The following is a 23,093-nucleotide window of genomic DNA, read 5'->3' as shown; positions in this document are numbered from 1 at the left end:
AAGAGAGAGAAAGATGAAAATAAAATTCTGAATGAATAGAGTGGAGAGGAAATGACTAGAGACAAAAATGGAGATTCATAAGGGGGAAAGGGTATATAAACAATCATAGGTTAATACATGTTAAAATGCTGTTCCTTTTTTTTAACTAAGAAAATTAAGGAAATATTTTGCTTTCCATCTTCCTTCATAGCTTTCTTTAGAGTCTCTCAAAAACTGAAGGCATCTAATATTGAACTATAATGACCTGCTTTAGACCTTTTCATTTGAAAAGTTTGGGACAAGAGAGGAAGAGAGAATGAGAGCAGGAGTGTGAGTTTTGTGTGTGTGTGTGCGCGTGTGTGTGTGTGCGCGTGTGTGTGTGTTTGAAATAGGCAGTATTTCTATGGATTTGTGTAACTCATTAATAACTATTTTACCATAAAGTGATTCTAAATATGATGAAATTTAGAGGATTCTGGGATTTTTAAAGACTTTTTTGTTTTTTTTGGACTGATCCATATTTAGCTTTTTCCTGAAACCAAGTACCTCTGGTGACAGTTTACAAAGTGGAAGCATTACACTGGCAAGTGAACCTTTGGAACACAAACCCATATCCAGTTCAGCAGAACCTGACCTGATCAACTTTATGGATTTCCCAAAACATAACCAGACCATAACTGAAGAAACAAGCTCTGCAGTTGAATCAAGGTACCATGGGGTTCAGAGAAATCTTCATTAAAAATTGGGTACCCTAGTAGAAATTCCATCTTTAAATACAACCTGGCTTACATAGGCATAAGCTCTGGCATTTTAAGAATTTAACCTTAAATGTTTACTACCATATATTGTTTAAATATCTAATGAATGGATCTGATGATAAATCATTTTTAATACTGTGTTTAATGTTTTACAGTGGTCTTTTACAAAAATGAACTTTTCAACAGTAAAAAGTATTTTCCCCTTCAGTGTAGTCATTGTCAGTTTCCAGACACATACTCTCTTTACAGTGAAGTATACCTTTTACTCTTAAATATTGAGTCAAACATTTTTTGAGAGCCTATTGTATGCTAAGCATTATGCTAAACACTAAAAAAGTAAATAAAATCTGACCTCTGTCCTTAGGTGGATCATGGCCTGGTAGAGATTCAATACTTGGCAATGAATCTACATTACTTACTTACTTACATGCATTATACATGTAAGGTGATGTATAAGTGATTTTGTTTAATAAAGATGAAATAATTTTTGAACAAGGCAACTGAATGGGCACTTAATCTTTTTAAAATAATACCATGATACCTGTTATATACCATATATATCCTCTTCCTACCCTTCATCAGATCATCCACTCCATCCTGTTTTTCTGACCAGTTTTACAAAAATACCTGAAGAAAATTTAATTCTTATAAGGCAGTGCTGAGTCTTCTCAGATATATTCAGCACATTCAAAATTCATTGTAGAAAACAGTCAAGCTCTACAGATTTAGATTGTTTCACGCAATCTAACCACAGCATTTCTTCTTCATTTTTTTAAGTGATGAAATAATGAAAGCCAGTGGAGATGTCCAAACTATGAAAATTTCATCTGTGCCTAATAGTTTATCAAAACGAAATGTATCTTTGACTAGAAGTCACAGTGTTGGAGGTCCCTTGCAAAATATGGACTTTTCCCAGAGACCGTTTCATGGCATTTCAACAGTTAGTCTTCCAAACAGTCTGCAGGAAATTGTGGTATGTAACAGCATTATAGTTATACTGTGTGTTCGTGTAAGTATTTATTAGAACAGCATGTAATTCTTCTGTAGTAGGTTTATTTTAATCACATGAAAAGTGATAAGAATTTTTCATAAGCAGACTAAGAACTTTAGAATTTCAAATATGTACACAAATAAACAAGAGTGTAATGAGTCCCTTTGACACATCATCCAGCTTCAGTAATTTTCAGCTTATGACCATTTTTCTTTCATGTATATCCTCATTCAGTTCTTCCGTAGATCCATTTGAAGCAGATTTCAAACATCATATATTCCATTTGTAAACATTTCAGTATTTATCTCTAAAAGATAAGGACTCTTAGAAATACAATGTCCTTATCAGACCCAAAAAATAATATCAAGTTATTCAATCTTTGTTCAAATTTCTTTTTTTTTAATCGAAGTATAGTTGCTTTACAATGTTGTGTTAGTTTCTACTGTACAGCAAAGTGAAGTAGAGTTCCCTGTGCTATACAGCAGGTTTCTTCAAATTTCTAATGGTCTCAAAAATGTCAAGTTGTGTGTTTTGTAGTTTGAGGAATCAGGATCAAATAAGGTCCATGCTTCATAATTGGTTAATCTGGTTTTATTAGTCTTTTAAAATCTGTAGACTCTTTTTTTCCCTTGTAATTTATTCCCTTGCAATTTATTTGTTGATTACAACCCTGTAAATTGGTAATTACAGCTAGAAGCTTGATCAGATTCAGGGTTTTCTTGTTCTTTTTTTCATTTGTTTATTTTTATAAGAGCGCTTCATCAGTAGTGGTATGTCCCTCCAATAGGAGACACGAACTATCTTTGTGATGTTAGCAGCTATTAACGCCTCAATGCCTAGATCAAGTTGTCCATTTGGAGCTATAAAATGATGATAGTCTAATTCTGTCATCTTCTTTATTATATGAAATATATCTGTAAAGAGAAACTAACCCCATGGCTTTTGTCTGGTTTTCCAAAGATGCAATTTATGATGGAAAGGCAAAATAAATATTTGATTTTGTTTTCCTTTTATTTATCAATTTTCAAAGTAACAAGTTGGGTTCCTAGCATTCTCCAAGGTGATCCATTATCTGGGGCGATAGGGTATTATTATGAACTCATTGGTTTAAACATTTATGTTTATATCCATTGCTGTTGTTATCCTTATTGATGCTTATATTATTCCTTCTTTGGTCAGCTAGAAGCCTCTACAGGTTGGTGCCTTAATCCTTTTGACACAACTCTGGTAGCCTTTCTATAATTTTTTTTAAAGCTTCCTTGCTTTCTTATATTGCAAGATGTTTCATGCTCATGTTATATATTTCCTTCTCCAGACCTAGAATCAGCCATTTCTTTAAGAAACCTGGTTCTTTTTACAGGAAAACAGTATTTGGAGACCTCAATCTGGGCACTATGGGTACTTATTAATACTGGTCATAAACATTTTATTCTGACTATAATATGCACAACTTACAAAGTCTAGGTTGGGGTTTTTTTAATGCATTATTTCATTTGATTTATAAAGTTGCTCTTTAGTTTTTGTTGCAATCAAATGTAAAAACAACTTAGATATAGTTTTAAAAAGAGTCAAGATTAATACAGGGACTTCCCTGGTGGTGCAGTGATTAAGAATCTGCCTGCCAATGCAGGGGACACGGGCTCAATCCCTGGTCCCAGAAGATCCCACATGTCACGGAGCAACTAAGCCCATGCACCGCAACTACTGAGCCTGCGCTCTAGAGCCCACGTGCCACAACTACTGAAGCCTGCGTGCCTAGAGCCCGTGCTCCACAACAAGAGAAGCCACCGCAATGAGAAGCCCACACACCACAATGAAGAGTAGCCCCCACGTGCCGCAACTAGAGAAAGCTCATGTGCAGCAACGAAGACCCAACACAGCCAAAATAAATAAATTAATTAATTAATTCATTATTTTAAAAAAGTATTAACACAAAAAATTGCATCATCTGTTTAGAGTTTTAAGCGGAAGATAGTCACATATCTTTTGGTATCATCATTATAAAACATCAGAAATGCAAGTATTTCTTATAAAAAATTGAAAAGGAAAAAGTCAAACCTACATAGGCCATTGCTGTTAATGTGATAGACAAAATCTCATGTTTAAAATAGGGTCTATTATATTGATTAATAATTTTCGTTTGTAATCATTTAACTTAACGGTATTTATGATTAAGTACTTCTTAATCTTTATGTTTTCTTTAGGGTGTTCTTCTTTTATGTTTTCTTTAGGGTGTTCTACTACATGTAGTAATGACCCTGAAATAATTGACTTTGAAAGGATAGAGAAGTATAATCTCATTGAGACATACTCTGAAACATAATAAAATAGATCATATTCACTTCTTTTTGTATTTCTATGTTTTTAAGGATCCTTTAGGAAAAAGACCCAATCCTCCCCCTGTTTCTGTGCCCTACTTGAGTCCTCTAGTGCTTCGTAAAGAACTTGAATCTTTGCTAGAAAATGAAGGCGATCAGGTGATTCACACGTCCTCTTTTATCAATCAACATCCAATCATTTTCTGGAACCTCGTTTGGTATTTCAGACGTTTGGACCTTCCTAGTAACTTACCAGGACTTATCCTCACATCTGAACATTGTAACGGAGGTGTACAGGTAGGGAACCAACTTCAATACTTATACTACATTGGTGTTGGTTAGGATGAGGCTTAACTTCAGGTAGCAGGAAGTATACAACAATAGTGGCTTAAGTCATAGGTTATTTCTCTCTCACTTAAAATTTTAGATAGGTGGTCCAGGGATGGTATAGTGTTAGAGACTTGAGAGTCTTCTATCTTTTTGCTCAGCAGTGTGACCTCCATTTCCAAGTTTTATACCTGGTCTAGGAATAGCTGACTCTACTTACAAGCTGTCACATCCACATTACAGCCAGCAGTTAGAAGAAAAATGGATGGAGAAGAGTATGTCTTCTTTCTCTAGGGACAGTTTCTAGAGTTGCACATAATCTTTTCATATGTATCTGTTTGGCCTAAACTTAGTTACATGGTCATTTCTAGTTGCAAGGGTAGCTAGAAAAGGTAGTTTTTATTCTGAAATATAATATTCCCAGCAGAAATTTTCACAACTTATTTTAAAGGACTCATATTAGCCACATTTTTCAGATGATACAACTAAAAATTACGGAAGTTATTTTTGCTAGGTCACATACCTCGTAAGTGGAGGGGGGCCAAGACCACAGTCTGGCTCTCTGACTCTGAAACTCCTGCTTTGCTTGAGGTGGCATCCCTGACTCCCCGGGAGACAGTGAGCTCCTAGAACTCCTTCATTTTATGATACTGAATATTGAGAGATACCCCCAACCCCAAACATACATCAGGGGCACAACAAACTTTTAGAGTAGTATAAATTCTATTTTGACTCATTTATTTTAAGTAGTAGTCAGTACAACAAGATAGGAGAAACCATTGCACTTTCTTACCTTAAAATTTGTTTTGATGGAGGTTAATCTTTCTTGTGGCTGCTGTGCCAGTTACCAAGTTGTCATTCAGTCCCTGAAAGTCAGAATGAGAAACATGCACCTCAGAAAATAATAACATTTGTAATCAGATATAAATAAAAATTTTTAAATTTTCTCAGAATTTTAGGTCCAGAATTTTGAAAGAACTCATCTGTTTTATATAATCAAGCTTTGCTAGGTCCACTGGTAATTATTATTATGCTTGGGGTACTAATACTTTCTACTGATCTTTTTTAGCTTCCCCTGTCATCTCTGTCCCAGGATAGCAAACTCGTGTATATTCAGCTGTTATGGGATAATATCAACCTTCATCAGGAACCAGGAGAACCTCTGTATGTCTCATGGAGGAATTTTAGTAAGTAAAATAGAATTAAAGACATAAAACACTCAAACTGGAAACAACCCAAATATCCATCCACAGGTGAATGCATAAGCAAATTTTGGTACAGTCCATCCACACAGTAGAATACTGTAGCAAGAAAGAGAAATGGACTACTGGGGGGAAAAAATAGAATTAAGGAGATGATAGAAATAATTTTGCTTTATTTTTAAATCTTTCATTCATTTTTAGTATCTCCTCAAGATTTTTTCCATTTTAGTTCAAATTTTTTTGCTGTTGTACTGACCCATTTATCAGGGGTGTTTTTGTGATTCTTGTAGTTTATCTGTCAAATACTAATTTGGTTAGGTACTTGGAGAGTAAATTCTCTATAGTGGATGTGTTGGTATAGATCATAATTTTAATTATATGGGTACTGTTCTCAAAGATTCTGGCTTTATTTTTATTTTTTATAAATTTTATTTATTTATTTATTTTTGGCTACATTGAGTCTTCACCGCGGCACACGGGCTTCTCCCTAGTTACGGCAAGCGGGGGCCACTCCTCACCGTGGCACACGGGCCTCTCACTGTGACGGCCTCCCCCGTTGCGGAGCACAGGCTCCAGGCACGCGGGCCTTAGCAGCTGTGGCTCACGGGCTCCAGAGCGCAGGCTCAGTAGTTGTGGTGCATGGGCCCAGTCACTCCGCGGCCTGTGGGATCCAAACCAGGGCTCGACCCCGTGTCCCCTGTGTTGGCAGGCAGACTCCCAACCACTGTGCCACCAGGGAATCCCCTGGCCTTACTTTTAGTTTTTGTATTTAGAACATATTTTTACAAGGAGTTTAAAGGGTTATCCAGTATTCAGAAGCCTTATGAGTCTGTAAGAAACCACAGACAACCCAGTAGGTAAGTGAGTAAATGGTATCAATAGGCAGTTCATGGAAGAAATATTAAAATGCTCTGTTCTATAGGTATACAGTGTACAAAGCTGTTGGTACAGTGATGCATACTGTAAGATTATTTATAATAATGAAAAACTTAGGCAAATACCTAACAAGAGAATTGTGATAAATCCACACTATGAGATGTTGGCAACCAAGAAAAAGAATGAGTCATTTGTATATAGGTTCCCGAAGGATGGATTTTCGTTATATATTAAGTGAAAAAAAAAGGCAAGTTGCAGAACAGTATGTGATCTTTTCTCTTTTTTGTAGAAAAACGAAACCAAAAATATTTGTGTTTTTAATGTATGAATAGAAAAAGGTCTAAAACCGTATATGTCCCAAGCTGTTAACAGTACCTGCTCAGAAGAAGAAAGGAAAAGTTCACTCTGGTTTTTTTTTTTTTTTTTTTTGGCTGCGTTGGCTACTCTTCGTTGCGGTGCACGGGCTTCTCATTGCAGTGGCTTCTCTTGTTGCGGAGCACGGGCTCTACACGTGTGGGCTTCAGTAGTTGCAGCATGCAGGCTCAGTAGTTGTGGCTCATGGGCTTAGTTGCTCCGCAGCATATAGGATCTTCCTGGACCAGGGCTCAAACCCGTGTCCCCTGCATTGGCAGGCGGATTCGTAACCACTGCGCCACCAGGGAAGCCCCCACTCTTTATTTTGTATTTTTACTACAATCTTTCACTACTTAGCAGTTTTTTTACTTAAGCTAGAATAAAAGAATCTGACATTTTCCCTTGAAATATGCCAATCACAAAATTATGGCTAAATATATTATAAGCTATTTTTGTCTTTCTGTTGTTGTTTTCCCAGTTCTGATATTTGAATGCTTTTTAAGCAGAAGCAGAGTAACTTTGAAATTTATGCTGGAAAATAATAGAATTATAACTGCCATTTCTTTAGTTGTTTTCCTGCATACCTTGAAATAGATAAGTGTTTTTAAATGTCCTATAATTTGTGGTGAGAATAAAATTTAGAACTCTCAAGAATAGCCTTGTTTCTTTACTTGAGTGGCTACTTTAAACAAAGAATTGGTATATAAATAACATTAAAAGATATAATAGAATTGAGTGGTGACTTTTGGAAAAGCAGTATGGGGAGCTATGAAGTCCCATTTCCCAGCGAAACAACCATAATTGGTGAAAGTTATTTAAAAAAAGTGTCTACAGCTGTCGAGCAAATGAAGAAATATTTATTCAAGAAAATATATTGGTCTTCCCTGGTGGCACAGTGGTTGAGAATCCGCCTGCCAATGCAGGGGACATGGGTTTGATCCCTGGTCCGGGAAGATCCCACATGCCGCAGAGCAACTAAGCCCGTTCGCCACAACTACGGAGCCTGCACTCTAGAGCCCGCGTGCCACAAATACTGAAGCCCGCACGCCTAGAGCCCATGCTCTACAACAGGAGAAGCCACCGCAATGAGAAGCCCGTGCACCACAACAAAGAGTAGCCCCCGCTCGCTGCAACTAGAGAAAGCCCACGTGCAGCAACGAAGACCCAACTCAGCCAAAAATAAATAAATAAAATTTTTAAAGAAGAAAATATATTAAATTTCAGTAAAAACGGTGAGTTTCTGTGGCATGCTTGCTGCTCCCCACCAGCCCCCTTGCTGCTCCCCACCAGCCCCCAGTCAAGGGCTACAGCATCTCCCTGGGAAAGACAGGTTGCCAGCAGTTCTCATCCTTGCTGCTCCCCACCAGCCCCCAGTCAAGGGCTACAGCATCTCCCTGGGAAAGACAGGTTGCCAGCAGTTCTCATCCTCCCAGCTCTATTCAGTTCCAGGAGACAGGGAGGCTCACTTCCTCCACTCAGCCCCCATGCACTGCCAGCTTCAGCAACCCTCGAATACTGGGTCTCTGATTGTTCTCACAGCGTCTTGCTCATAAGGGAGAGGTTTTATGCCAGGAGAGGCAAGCTAAAACATGAGAGGCAACTGCATCCCTCCAGTACCCCATTCACAAAGCAGGGGAATCATTCCAAGAGAAGGGCCACTGTTCCCAGCTCCAGAGCAGTGGCTGAGAGACAGGCCATAAGAAGAGAGAGCTCTGAAATTCTCCCCAAAGGAAATGACTTTATTTGGGACAGACTGTGGAGAAGTTCAAGCCTGAAAGCACTCTTGGAAAGAGTAGAGATTTGGGTGAGAAGGCCAGCATTACCCTGATACAAAAACCAAAGACATCATAAGAAAACAAAACTAAAAATCTTATCACTTATGAATATAGACGTAAGGATCCTCAACAAAATACTATCCAACCAAATCCAGCAATTTAGAAAAGCGATTGTATACCATGACCGAGTGCTGTTTACGCCAGGCATGCTGTGTTGGTTTGAAAATCAATTAATATATATCATATCAATAAAATAAAGGACAAAATCCATATGATCGTCTGAATAGGCACAGCTAAAGCACTGGACAAAATCTATTGCCCTTTGTTAAAAACATTCAACAAGGGACTTCCCTGGTGGTCCAGTGGTTAAGAATCCACCTTCCAATGCAGGGGACACGGGTTCGATCCTTGGTTGGGGAACTAAGATCCCACATGCTGCAGAGCAACTAGGTCTGCGCGCCACAACTACTGAGCTGGTGCGCTCTGTAGCCCACGTGCCACTAGAGAGTCCATGCACTGCAGCAGTGGAGCCCGCGCTCCACAACGAAAGATCCCGCATGCCGCAGGGAAGATCCTGAGTGCTGCAACTAAGACCCAAAGCAACAACAACAACAACAAAAAAGCCAAGCTAGGAATAGAAAGGAACCTCCTCAACCTAATTATGAGCCTCTGAAAACCCACAGTTGATATCATTTAATGGTAAAAGACTGAATACTTTCCCCCAAGTACAGGAACAAGACAAAGATGTCTGTTTTCATTATTTCTTTTCAACATTGTACTGGAGGTTCTTGCTAGAACAATTAGACAGGAAAATAAAAGGCATCCAAGATAGAAAGGAAAAAGTAAAACTATCTCTACTTGCAGATTATGTCATCTTACATATAGAAAATCCTAAATTAGAAAATCCTAAGGAATACACACACACACACACACACACACACACAAAAAACATATGGAACTTATTAAATAAGCTTAGCAGAGTTGCAGGATATAAGATCAAAGCATAGAAATCAACTGTATTTCTATATACTTTCAATGAATAATCCAAAAATTAAAATAATTCCATTTATAATAGCATTAAAAAGAATAAAATTCTTGGGACTTCCCTGGTGGCACAGTGGATAAGACTCCATGCTCCCAGTGCAGGGGGCCTGGGTTTGATCCCTGGTCAGGGAACTAGATCCCACATGCATGCCGCAACTAAGAGTTCACATGCCGCAACTAAGGAGCCCACGTGCTGCAACTCAGGAGCACGCCTGCACCAACTAAGACCTGGTGCAACCAAATAAATAAATAAATATTTAAAAAAAAAAGAATAAAATTCTTAGGAATAAATTTGATAAAATAAGTACAAAACTTATTATACTCTGAAAACTAAAATTATTGTTGAAAGAAAGTAAAGACCACCTAAGTAAATGGAAAGAAATCCGATGTTCATGGGCCAGAAAAGTTAATATTGTTAAGATGGCAGTACTCCCAAATTGATCTATAGATTCAGTACAATCTATATCAAAATTCCAGGTGGCTTTTTTATAGAAATTGACAAGCTTATCCTAAAATTCATATGGATTTTCAAGGCACCTAGAATAGCCAAAACAGTCTTGAAAAAGAAGAACAAAGTTGTAGGACTCATACTTCTGAATTTGAAAACTTACTACAAAGCTACAGTAATCAAGAAAGTAGAAAACTGGCATAGGATAGACATATAGGTCAATGGAATAAAGTTGAGTTTCCAGAAATAAACCCTCACATGTACAGTTAAATGCCTTTCAACAAGAGTGCCAAGGACCATTCAGTGGGTAAAGAATAGTCTTTTCAACAAGTAGTGCTGGACAACTGGAACAACATGCAGAAAAAATAAAGTTGGATCTCTTCCTGGTTCACTGCTAATTGGAAGAAAACTAGTGCAGCTGCTTTGGTGTAAATAGTTTCACCATTCCTCAAAATGGTAAACAGTTACCATATGACACAGCAGTTGTATTCTTAGGTATACACCCAAGAGAAATGAAGACATACATCCACATAAAAACTTGTACACTGTTTTTAGCAGCATTTTTCTTAATATCCAAATAATGAAAACAACCTAAATGTTCATTTTAACTGATGAATGGATAAAGTATGGTATATCCGTACAATGGAATATTATTTGGCAATAAAAAGTAGTGAATACTGATACATACTACAAAATGAATTTTAAAATATTATAGAAGCAGCAGCCACGAAAGAGAACAGAAAGTATGATTCCATTTATATCAAACAATCAGAATAGGCAAATCTGTAAAGACAAAATAAGATTAGTGGTCGCCTAGGGCTGAGGGGTTGGGAAGATAGAGTGACTGCTAATAGGTAGATTTCTTTTGGAGGAGATAAAAATGTTCTAAAATTGGTGATGGTTGCCCAACTCTGTGAATTAAGGAGCAATAGTGAAGTTGCATATTATATTTGGGTTATGCTCTAAAATCACAACATAACATGAAAATCAAATCAAATCTGTTTAGCATGTAGAAAAACTAGGATCAAAACCCATAGCAGCCAGTATTTCCTCTTGTATTGTAACAGAGAACTTTGCTATTTCTATGGTCTGAACACAAATGAAATATTCCTAGTTGCCTTTATTAAGGGGCTGGATTGTATGAAAATTACAGTAACTGGCTTTATGACAGACACTTAAAATGAGGCTGACTGGGGAACTTTTGGATACATAGTTCCATCTCAACTAATGTGGGTGTAATAAAATTGTATGGCTGCTGGGATTACCTACAGTATTAAAGTTTTCCCTTTTTCTGGGCCAAGCTCACATTGTTGATTTTTAATGGTACTGTGATTCAAGTATACCACTGAAGCACTTTTGTAATATATGAAATCTGTATAAATATTTGTTCTTAATAATTCTAGAATTACCCTTGTATCAATTAGGATTATACGCTACTGTATTTAATAGAAAACAACAGAATCTTAAACAGGTAAAGATTATTCTCTCACATGAAGAATTTATGAATTAGATACTCCAGGACTGTTAGGCAACTCCTCTGTCATCGGGGACCCAGGCTCCTTACGCTTTGTCTGCTTTTCCATCAGGAAAGATTCATGGTCACAGGATGGCTGCTGGCATACAAGATATCACATTGCAGCCTCAATCAGGAAGCCCTAAGTTCAGGAAAAGGGCAAAGGGACAGGCCTCTCCTATCTGAAGAAAGCAAGAAAAATATTTTTTAGCTGGTCACATTACTACATAATTTTACTTGTGATGGGGAGGTGGTGTTGAATAAAAAATGATACAAATCTGAAAAAAAACTTCTTTAATAATTAGAGTGACTAAATGTATTCTTTTACTGTGTTCTTATTATTAGATTCTGAAAAGAAATTGTCTCTCCTGTCAGAGGAACAACAAGCAACAAGCGCTTTAGTAGAAACCATCAGGCAGAGTATTCAACATAATGATGTTCTTAAACCCATCAACCTGCTTTCACAACAAATGAAGGGAGACATGAAAAGACAAAGGTAATAATCCAGTATTTGGTACTTGATACCATTCGAAATAATTTCATGGTATTTTAAAAATGATTTTTAAAACTATCTCTAGTTGTAAAAGAAACACATACTCATTGTAGAACATCTGATTGTCTTAAAAAGTGCTACCCGAATGCATTCATACTTGATCACAAACATAATAAAAATATCTGGGAAATAGATTAAATTTTAGGAGGTAATTCATTTATGTCTAAAACGTACTGAGTCTTTGTGAAAAATTACTACTATTCACTGGAAACCTATAAATGTGTTAACATTGATGTTATACATATGTACTGCTCGTTCAGGTCCTGTCACGCATCTTATCTTGTGAGATGTAAAAAAAAAAAAATATGGGTTTAGGAGTAGAAACAATTTAGGAAGATGATGGAAGCAGTGAATTACAAACGGTATGGAGCTATCCTGATCCTCTTACTATTTATTGTCTGCTAACACGCTTGGATCCGTACTCATCCCAGTCTCAGCATAAATGAATTTTGTGGTGGAAGCTTCAGAAAGAGAGACATAATACCTTCTATCAAACATAAACAGTGTTTCCAGGTGCTCTTCAAGTTTCTAGTCATGGCATCTTTGAAGACAGTCTCAGAAATGATAGGACAAGAATTCATAATGAAAATGGATAGATCCTTCTATAATCTCAACAGTTGAGGTAGAGATTATCTCCTTCACAGCCTGAAGAGCAGCCACTTTCAAGTATCTGTAGTTGAAGGACAGGGAAGGAATATTAGAAATGACATACTATGGCTTCTGGAGCTTCTAAAGAAAGCTGCATGGAGCATCATCAGAATCAGCATTACTCTCTAATTTTTTTTTCTGTAAATACTCAAATCAGTTCATCAGTTTCCCCTTTTGTTAACAAATGAGTCACGAGTCTCATTTTTAAGGTTTCATTTGTAACATTTTTATGTTCGCAAATCAAATAAAGGTGATTTATCCTTTACTGTTGGGTTAAGTAGTAGAGACCACACCATCTTTCATACTGTTTGTGTCCAAGGGTTTTAGACCCGTAACTTACTTAGTCTCTTACTGTGTCATGTGGCAAAAGTCTGCTTTTGTAAATCTGAATTAGAAATTAGAATTAAAAGTTACCTATTATATTGCTAAATAATTACAATAAAGTTAAAATAAGCCATTTTTAGTTATTTCGAATGTGAAGCTTTATGCCCATTAACTTTTTAATTTGAAACATAAGTTTGCAGGAAATTGCAAAGATAGTACAAAGAGTTCCGTTGACCCTTTACCCAGCTTCTCCCAAAGGTGACATAAGTGTAGTGTAATGTCAAAACCAGAACACTGACATGGATGGTGGATACATTACTGTTAACTAAAGAACCTAATCTTTTTTTTTCAAGTATAGTTGATTTACAGTGTTGTGTTCTATCACCATTTTAAAAAACCTTCATAGGGTATTTTTATGCTCTTTGACCATTAATTTTAAAAAAATTTGTTTTATAGGAGTTTATACAGAGAAATCCTCTTCTTATCATTAGTGTCTCTTGGAAGAGAGAATATTGATATTGGTAAGTTCGTCAACTGGGGATTCCTTAAAGGGGGTTTAAGTCTTATTCTTAAAGAAACTTTTAAAATTTTAATTGGTATGGGCAGATACTCCATTTGCCTTTAAAAAGATTTCTGCCTTTAAATATGCAGTTTAAATATGTATACAAAAATGATTTGAGGCTTCCCTGGTGGCGCAGTGGTTGAGAGTCCGCCTGCCGATGCAGGGGACACGGGTTCGTGCCCCGGTCCGGGAAGATCCCACTTGCCGTGGAGCGGCTGGGCCCGTGAGCCATGGCCGCTGTGCCTGCGCGTCCGGAGCCTGTGCTCCGCAACGGGAGAGGCCACAACAGTGAGAGGCCCGCGTACCACAAAAAAAAAAAAAAAAAAAAAAAAAAAAAAGATTTGACTACCATTTTTAAATGCATAGCTTTTATTTTATTATTTATTATTAAGAAATACCAACTGTACTTTTGAAAATATCTTTCAGAGGCTTTTGACAATGAGTATGGACTTGCATACAATAGTTTATCTACAGAGATTCTTGAAAAGTTGCAGAAAATTGATGCTCCACCAAGTATCAGTGTGGAGTGGTGCAGGAAGTGTTTTGGAGCACCTCTCATTTAAATAAGATTCACTAGATTTTGGACACAGAACTGAGGGAATAGATTCAATCTGGAGACATTCAAGGTTTGTTTCAAATTACGAATTGGTGAAAACTGAAATGAAGTTATTCTTGGTACAATAGATAATGAAATGTAATTCATACTGAATCATCTCAGAAGGTAAAAATGCCACTAAAATGCCTTAGGGTTTACTGATGTTGAAGATTTACAATTTCTGAACTGTTTTTATCTGCTGAAAATTGGTTTTGCATTTCTCAGTATTTGTAGCAGTTCGATGAGAAACCATATTCATTCTTGGCGTTTTGTCTATATCTGAAGCTATTGAGTTTGGGGAATGGCAAATTAATGTAAACTTGCCTAACCCCAAAACAAACGAAATCTCAATTATAAGAGCAACTATTTGTGTATTGTGTATATATGTGTGGCTGTGTATCTACTCAGCCATATTATATTTATTAAAATTCTTAGATTGCATGTTGCAATAAAGTTTTCTGAAAGGGGGTCTCCAACTATTAAATAAATGACTACTACTAATTCGTATGTAGTCATTAATCTCAAAATTACCTGAAAGTCTGATAACTGCCTTGCCTTTGACTTTAAAATTAATATATATTTTTACCCTTCACGTTTATGTATTAGCTCCCTTAATGGATTGTATCTTGAATATCCAGTTACTTCCTTTCATCCTCTTCCCAGTATCATGTTAATTTGCAACAGCTTTAAAATTGGAATAAATGAGCCAGATAGTTTAAATGAAATTAATCAGCTTCATAATTTACAAAATTAAAATTCTTGTGTATGTCTTTGGGCCAGAAATTGTTCAGGCACATAAACTGTTGCTATTGGTCACTTTTAAAAACCTGTGGGATAACTTGCACTGCACACAGAATTTTATTCTTGTATAAAATTTAGATTTGTACACTTACTATTTGTGCATTTGTAAATACTGTTTTTTAGGCTGAATCAATTGTCTTAAAACGTTAAAGCTTATTAAACTTGTTGCCAGTAGGTTTAAGAAAATCATGACCTCACATGCCTCACTGACATTTATCATGCCTTTCGTTAACACATCCCTTAGGGACAGTAAATTTGCCTTATCTCTCTGCATGCATGGTTTGAAAAGCCAATGATTGTGTGTGCTCGCTTTTACAGTAATTATGCAGATGACTAAATCGGTTGATAATTATTTCCAAATGGTACAGTTAACAGCACACATCTCCTTCCTACCTGCTATAATCTTTTAAAAATTGTTACTATACCAATCTTCCAGCATTTCAGGGTTAATAAGACCTATGCAGAATCCTAGTTTCAATTTGTGAAAGTGGTAAGTGAAAGAACTTGTCAGAAACTGTGTACAATTCTCATTGCCTTAAAAATGGATCTTTTGCACTGTCTCAGAGAATATATTTTTGCAACTTAAGACTTGGTACTAGTTTTAATACTTAACACTTATTGCCCCAACAGAAAGTTTGGAATTACTTTGCATATAAAAAAATCAAGGTTGAATAAAATGAAAACTTCTCAAGTTTGCTGTGCTTGTCTTACATTTTTAAGGCTCCTGAAGTGTGTACAGCAATTCAAGCTTTTGTGATCTTCAGAATTCCAGTATTGTTTGTTTTCCCATTTCTCTGTAGTTTTCAATAACTTGAACTAAATTACCAAAGCACTTCCCACTAAAACGACCCTGTGATAAAGATCTCCTTACACATTTAATGTTTTGCTATATTGTATCAAATTATAAAATTTCTAATAGCTTTTTAATATTAATCTAAATAACTTAGCCATTATATATTGGAAAGCTTAGCCTGTCATTCAGAAATTGAGACCGATTTGTATTAAAATTGCTTAAAGGCCTTTTCTTGCACCTACCACAGAAAGGGCAGTAAAAACTTGTAGCAAAAACAGACCAAAAAAAAGATTTCAAATCATTATCTATAGATTTAGTAATATCTAGAATGACTGTATGAGACTTAAATCCTGATTAACTTCTGAAAGCGATCTTTCAAATTATGGCAGATTGTTTAGCATAACCTTACACTGCTTTTAGATTTGGTATTAACTGCATCTCAGATTGATTATAGCAACCTGCAGTTAATGATTTAACAATCATAAACAAGTCTGACATGCCTTTGGGATATTCAGTTGTTGCCCTTTTCATTTTTGGTATACACTAGTAATACAGGATTCAGTGTCTTTGCAATGTTAAACTCTTAAATCTGCCAGATTTCATAAGCTAGTATAGTCTAGGCCTACCTTACCTATCTGTCCACCTCAGTGACTGTACTCCTCAAAATAAGATAGCAGGGTGGTTCTCATGTTTTATGCATTAGAATCTACCAGCTACTAGCTAGAATCCTGGGCTTACACCAGACCTGCCTTTTGGCATGTTACCCTCTAGGATTCAGCTGTAGTGTCAGTCCTTCTGGCACTGGGTATCTTTTTTTAAATGCTGTAAATTCAACTTATGACTTTGTCAATTGCCAATTAAGACTTTAAGACTTTTGTAACTTTTTAATATTTCATTAAGAGCTATGGGTGCTGTTCAGCAGAGTAACACAACATTGTAAATCAACTGTACTCCAATTTAAAAAAAAAAAGCTATGGGGCTCTGCTCTATGAATCTTGCTTCAGGGCTGGCATTATTGGCCTAACCTGGGAACTTATTAATGACTGTGGGGCCCCAAACTACCGAATCCTAATCCACTTTTTAGCCAGATCCCCAGGTGATTTTTACACACTTAGCTGAAGCACTTCTTCAGTCTCTACATGTTACAGCCGCTTGAAAATTTTACTCACCTGTGGTTAATATATACTCTGGCAAAGGAGCACCTTTTAAAGCCTAATGTGCCTTCTTTTAAGACCCTTCTAGTCTATAATGGTTTGAATGAAGGTTCTTACTGCAAGTACTATAGAAACCAGACATAGTACATTAGAAAAAGCATACTTTGGGGGCTTCCCTGGCAGTCCAGTGGTTAGGACTCCACACTCTCACTGCAAAGGGCCTGGGTTCAATCCTTGGTCAGGGAACTAAGATCCCACACCCCACAAGCTGCATGTTGCAGCCAAAAGAAAAGTATACTTTCTCTGTGCATCCTTCACTGATGCAAGTGTTTCTAAAAAGAGGTACAGTCAACTCCTTCGCAGTGAAATATAATAAAAACGAGTTGAAAAGTTTTCTGTTAATGCATTAAATTTGCACTGGTTTTAAAAACTTTGTCAACTATTTTAAAATGGTATCCATTAACTATGCTTTTAACAAGTTATCCTTTTTACATATGACAAACGTCCATCTTCACAAGGGCACTTTTCATGTATCGTGTATAGATCTTTAAGAAAAACTGTATTCCTCAAAATAAAGTGTATCAAAGATTAATAGTCCTAGTCATTTATTTCCCCTATATTGTTCAATGCCTTGCTAAAAAGCCAATGAACATGCTAAGAGTCCTTTCCTGAGCCACCCACCAAAGAAACTCTGTCCTGGCCTCCTCTTCTGTAAGTTTCTCGTTTATTTTATCATCAATTAAAAGTCAATAAAGGAGATGTGATGTCTGATCTTATTTATTTGTTACTCTAAAAACATCTCATTTTTGACTGGACTCAGACTTAGAAGTAGAAGCTCTCAGAGAGGACAGCCTCCGTCTCTTGGCAATCTGTTCCTGGCGTTTTTCTTTGGCCTCCTAAACAAAACCAAAAAAATAAATAAAAAAGGGCAGTTAATGCTTATCTAGATTAAAAATGCAAATCCAAGGCCAGGCCTATCCCCCCACCCCCCCAACACACACACTGAGGACTTACCTTCATTCTCTTGGCCAAAAGTTTAGCATATTCTGCAGCCTCTTCCTTATTTTTCTTAGTACGCTGTTTCTTCAGAGCAATTCGCCGACGTTTGTGTTGCAGAACACGTGGAGTAACAAGACGCTGAATCTTGGGTGCTTTGGTCCTAGGTTTCTTACCTAAAAATTCAGATAATGACTCAATCACCTCAATAATACCCTTGTTCAACAGGACCCACATTTACATTTTTAAAGCATTAGAAACAGATTCAAACTCAGTAGTTCCTATGAAAACTTATTTGTATGAGACAGTTTACTAGGGACCAGTGTTTTCCTATACCAATAGCTTGGATGTCAAGTTCAAGATCATACGTAAATTCAGCATAGTAATAGGTTACTTTGCTGAACAGTTGTAAGTCATACCCCATACTTTTTTCTGTTCACTTTGATTTCCCTTCCACAATTACATTGTCTTGGGAGGATAGTATATCTCTGTACCGTTAAGACACATGAGCATTATTTTAAAAGAGTATTAACCGCATATTTAACTTGTCATGAAAACTAAGTAAAGCATTAACTGCATTCCACCATGCTCCTGGAGTGAAACTTAACATCAGACTGAATGAATGAGCGAACGAATGAATGAATTTATTTGTTTGTTGGTGGTGCTGCCCGGCTTGCAGGATCTTAGTTCCCCAACCAGGATTGAACCTGGGCCACCACAGTGAAAGCAGAGTCCTAACCACTTGGCCACCAGGGAATTCCTGAGAATATCTTCATTTAGCCTGTCTGATTTATAATCCAAAATCCTCTGGATTATAAATCTGCTTCAGAACAGGAGTCTTTTCAGATGCAGTGATTTTAGTTTGTGGACACCTTCTGGGAGCAATAAACACTTCAGATAAATATTCTAAGACTAAATGCTCAGTTGTTCAGGTTCTGCTAAAATAAAAAACCCTTTGGAATTATAAAGAAAAAAAGAACCATCTTAACAAATGTCTGTTAAGTGGCACTTAGTACACTAATGATATTTCCAGGGGTGCAACTGCAGGGAACTACCATATATTTGCCAGTTACTTCACTGAAAGTCATACCCGGCACACAGTAGGTGCCCAGATATTTCGTATGAGTGACCAATGAGCACTTACCATATACCAAGTATTAGCTTATTTAAGCCCCCAGTCCTGAAAACCAAAACCCAAGCAAAATTTTTCAGATCTGTCAGGAAAACCCAACCCAGAACTAACATGCTATTTATTCCACTTATTATAAATGTTCATACAATTTACTACAGAAATATCATTACTGAGCATTGCTGCTGCAGACCTCACTACTGATGAGTTATCTTGCCTAATAAACAATATACTTCTTAAAATATAAAACACCAAGATTCCTGAAAAAACTAAAAATTGAGTTCCCATATGATCCAGCACTCCCACTCCTGGGCATATATCCAGACAAAACTGTAAGTCATAAAGATACACGCCACCCCTATGTTCATCGCAGCACTATTCACAATAGCCAAGACAGGGAAACAACCTCAATGTCCACCGACAGATGAAGGGATAAAGAAGATGTGGTAGGCATATACAATGCAATACTACTCAGGTACAAAAAAGACATAATGCCATTTGCAGCAATGTGGATGGACCTAGAGATTATCATACTAAATGAAGTTACAGTAAGACAAATACCATATGGTATCACTTACATATGAAATCTAAAATATGACACAAAGAACTTTACAAAACAGACTCACAGAGAACAGACTTGTGGTTGCCAAGGGGGAGGGATGGATTTGGGAGTTTGGAATTCAGATGTAAATTATTATACGTAGAATGAATAGACAAGGTCCTACTGCATAGCACAGGGAATTATATTCAATATCCTGTGACAAACCATAATAGAAAAGAATATGAAAAAGAATGTACATACATATAACTAAATCACTTTGCTGTACTGCAAAATTAACACAACATAGTAAATCAACTACACCTAAATAAATTTATATACATATGAAAACCCCCAAACCCCAAACACTTGTACCCTGGTATTTTGAATAAAGTTTCCTTCCAACTTCTAATTCTCACAACTCTACTGCTATCCACATTCCAGTTGAAGTAAACGAAAGCCAGAAGTTAAAGCAACTTAAGTGGATGAAAGCATGTATTTCTTCGGTAAACAAAAAAATTAAAACCACTGATATAGAAAGAAAGCAAGTTGTGGGGCGGGGGTGTGTGTGAGAGCACATTCAATAACAACCCCCGAGTTTTCTGTCATTCTTTCAACTCCTAACCCCAAAGCAACGAACTTAAAATGTCTCATAAGTTATCTCTGAATGAACTTATACATCAGTGACCCAAAGGCAAATTTCCAAGAAAAATTCTATCACTCTAGAGGGCACTGGATATAATAAGGATTCATACCAACTGCACGTCTTGACCCTCTCTCTCCCCCACTATCTTCCTAAAAACTCAGATTCTAGGTAACTAGTAGGCAGATTTTTATCTTCTAACATGCACACAAAACGCTACGACGAATCAGTGAAATTAAGCAAGCCCTAAACTGCATAATCCCCCATACCTTCTTTGTTTAGGGGCTTTCTCACAACATACTGGCGGACATCATCTTCTTTAGAGAGATTGAAAAGTTTGCGGATTCTGCTAGCTCTTTTGGGCCCCAGGCGACGAGGCACAGTAGTATCAGTGAGTCCAGGAATATCCTTCTCCCCTGAAAGAGAAAAATGAACAGACGTTTTAATTTAACAACCTCCTTACAAACAAGAACCCTAAATTGTTCAGGCATTGTTAAAACAAGTCCACTGGTCAAAACTGTGGATACTGCAAATCAATCAATCAATCGACAATCAGCTTTAAATCAGTGTGGACAAAAATTAACTCAAGAATAAAAATCTCACCTTTTTTTACAATGACCAAATTGAGAACGCTCAGATTGGCATCCACAATGCAGCCCCGTACAGATTTGCGCTTTCTTTCTCCAGTCCTCCTTGGTCTGTAACAGGAATGCCCCTTACTCAGTAGCAGGCGGACTCGGCCATGGGTCAAGACACCCTGCTTCATGGGGAAACCCTGTTTGTCGTTCCCACCACTGATTCGGACCACATAACCCTGGAAGAGAACACAATGACACATTATAGAACAAAAGACTGTGGCCTCCAACAAGTACACTTCATTAAGACCAATCTGAAACTTAATAGCTTTCTCTGGTCACTGAATTTTGTCTTTACTTCCAGTTTCCCAAGTTCAATTAGCAAAGTCCTTTCAATCAAGCTACTTCTAGCCGATGCTTTACCAGAGTTAACAGCTCTTGGGGGAGAAAGACTATGTTAAGGAACAAAGCATCAATGAACCATAAATAAATTAAAAAAAACCCTTCTTGGCACTTTTCAAAAAAAAATGGAGACCATTAGCTTGCGGGGCAAGAACTATGTATTTTTTCACGAACATAACCCTGACAGGATATGGCTCCACGTTATAAAGTGACATCTGGAAGTAACTAAACCCAAGGTCAGAAGACAGAACCCGAGTTTGAACCCCGTAACATTTACCAATTACCAACAGCGTTTACCATCTCTCTTAAATATTCTAACAATTCGGCAGTCCGGCAGGCCACTTTTACCTTCCATTCTTCACCCAGAGCGTCAGCAGCAACTTCTGTGGCCATACGCTTCTCATAAAAGGTTCGAAGTTTTCGTTCATCGTCCACTTCAATGAGTTTCTGGCAGCCAGTGGCCGGGAAAGAGATGTTCAGCTAAAAATTAAACGGGGGGGAAAGAACTTCATGAAAATCGCAGAACCACTACAAAGATTATTCCACTGCAAAAAGCCTTTCCTGTCACCCACACACAACTAACAGAAAATTTGATACTACTCACTAAAGCATGTGTGTACATAAGACCGCGCAAGACACACTGCACTAAAAAAGTAGGACACATCTTTCAAGCCTCGCGGAATGACGCCAGGGCGAAGGGCGCTGCGCAGCCGCTGCCCCTCTCGGAGCAAGAAGCCCGACCTACTTGCTACCAACCGGGCAGCAGGGCCGCCTCTATCCCGGCTGGGGGGCAGGACGCCACCATGGCGCTCCCCGCCCGGCGCAGCTCCAGCTGCAATCGCTCGCCATCCGCTCTCCCAAGGAGCTCCGGCCCCAAAAGAGCGATCCATCTCCTGTCTCAGGCCCTTCTCCATCCAGAGCCAGGATTCTGGAGCGCAGCGCCGTATTCTGGGGCTAGATCCACGTTACTCAAACCTAGCGCAACACCCGCCACCAGTCCCCACCTTCATTCTGAAGCTGCCGACCGCCTCCGAGGCGCCACGAAAAAGAGACCAAACTTCCGCTTAGCCCAGGTCACATAGGCTCTTCCAGTTCTCGCGAGACGGTCAGACGCCTGGGGTAGCGGAAATGAGCCTGGGTAGGCGGCACTTCCGGGGGTGGGGCTAATCAGCGGTGGGCGGTGTTAGTGAGGCAGCGCAGGTCTAGTTCCGAAGGTTAGTCTGTCCACTCCTTGTTCTTTCCGCCGTCGTTCTGGGTCAGAGAGCATCCCCGCTCGGCCCCGGCCACTGCTTCTGATGACACCAAAGAGGGAGAGCGGGATCGGAGTCCGGCTCTCCTGGGCTGTCTTGTACCTCAGCCTCCGTCCGAAGATTTCCACTTTAGGAGCGTGCCCTTCCCTGGTTCCGGCTGTTCAGAAAAAGACGCCTTGAAAGCTGTGGTTTGTTTTTTCCTTAAATACTCGATCATCCGCTTGTCCTCTAACCGCTGCAGTCATCGTTCTACCACAGAATGATACACTCAGCCACCCTGTCACCCAAGCCAAAAACCATAATTACTCCAAGTCCTGGTACCTCCTAAATAGTCTCCCTGCTTTCTGTCTTGCCCCTGCGATCTTTTTAAAACGCAAAATTCTATCACTCCCTTTCTGGAAATGCACCATTTATTTCCCACTATAGTTAAATACTCTCCAAACTTCTTAACTTGGCTTTATAAACTTTCCACAGTCCAAAGCTCACCTATCGCCATTCGTTAATGCCATGCCAGTCTTTTCAGATTGCATGTCCTTCCTAAGAGA

The 23,093-nt window shown here is 38.0% G+C and overlaps 2 protein-coding genes across 3 annotated transcripts in view; one reads left to right on the top strand and one right to left on the bottom strand.

Moving 5' to 3' along the window:
- Positions 1 to 17,458, top strand: part of DENND4C (DENN domain containing 4C) — a 128,530-nt gene extending 111,072 nt beyond the window's left edge. For both annotated transcript variants that reach the window (XM_079926087.1, XM_079926086.1), the window contains 7 exons: positions 505 to 687; positions 1,515 to 1,710; positions 4,098 to 4,343; positions 5,443 to 5,560; positions 11,931 to 12,081; positions 13,567 to 13,631; positions 14,099 to 17,458. In XM_079926087.1, coding sequence (XP_079782213.1) covers positions 505 to 687; positions 1,515 to 1,710; positions 4,098 to 4,343; positions 5,443 to 5,560; positions 11,931 to 12,081; positions 13,567 to 13,631; positions 14,099 to 14,235 — 1,096 coding nt within the window. In that variant the 3' untranslated portion in view covers positions 14,236 to 17,458. The remainder of the gene's footprint in view (positions 1 to 504; positions 688 to 1,514; positions 1,711 to 4,097; positions 4,344 to 5,442; positions 5,561 to 11,930; positions 12,082 to 13,566; positions 13,632 to 14,098) is intronic.
- A 317-nt stretch (positions 17,459 to 17,775) lies between these two features.
- RPS6 (ribosomal protein S6) lies at positions 17,776 to 22,422 on the bottom strand. The gene is made up of 6 exons (XM_079926088.1): positions 22,303 to 22,422; positions 21,647 to 21,778; positions 20,925 to 21,135; positions 20,591 to 20,737; positions 18,030 to 18,187; positions 17,776 to 17,911 (listed from the first exon to the last, which is right to left on the bottom strand). Exons 1-6 carry the CDS (start codon positions 22,306 to 22,308, stop codon positions 17,816 to 17,818), a joined length of 750 nt encoding a protein of 249 aa, XP_079782214.1. The 5' UTR covers positions 22,309 to 22,422; the 3' UTR covers positions 17,776 to 17,815.
- Positions 22,423 to 23,093: the final 671 nt, after the last annotated feature.

The sequence above is a fragment of the Stenella coeruleoalba genome, assembly GCF_951394435.1.
Source record: "Stenella coeruleoalba genome assembly, chromosome: 7".
Classification (NCBI taxonomy): Eukaryota; Metazoa; Chordata; class Mammalia; order Artiodactyla; family Delphinidae; genus Stenella; species Stenella coeruleoalba.
This window is presented reverse-complemented; position numbering and strand designations above follow the sequence as displayed.

What these genes read in the sequence shown, in the direction of transcription:
- RPS6 (XM_079926088.1), bottom strand. An exon ending in TTTGGTCATTGTAAAAAAAG is followed by an intron (nt 20,738 to 20,924) that starts GTGAGATTTTTA and finishes TTTCTCTTTCAG; the next exon opens with GGGAGAAGGATATTCCTGGA. An exon ending in AAAGCCCCTAAACAAAGAAG is followed by an intron (nt 18,188 to 20,590) that starts GTATGGGGGATT and finishes CTGAATTTTTAG; the next exon opens with GTAAGAAACCTAGGACCAAA.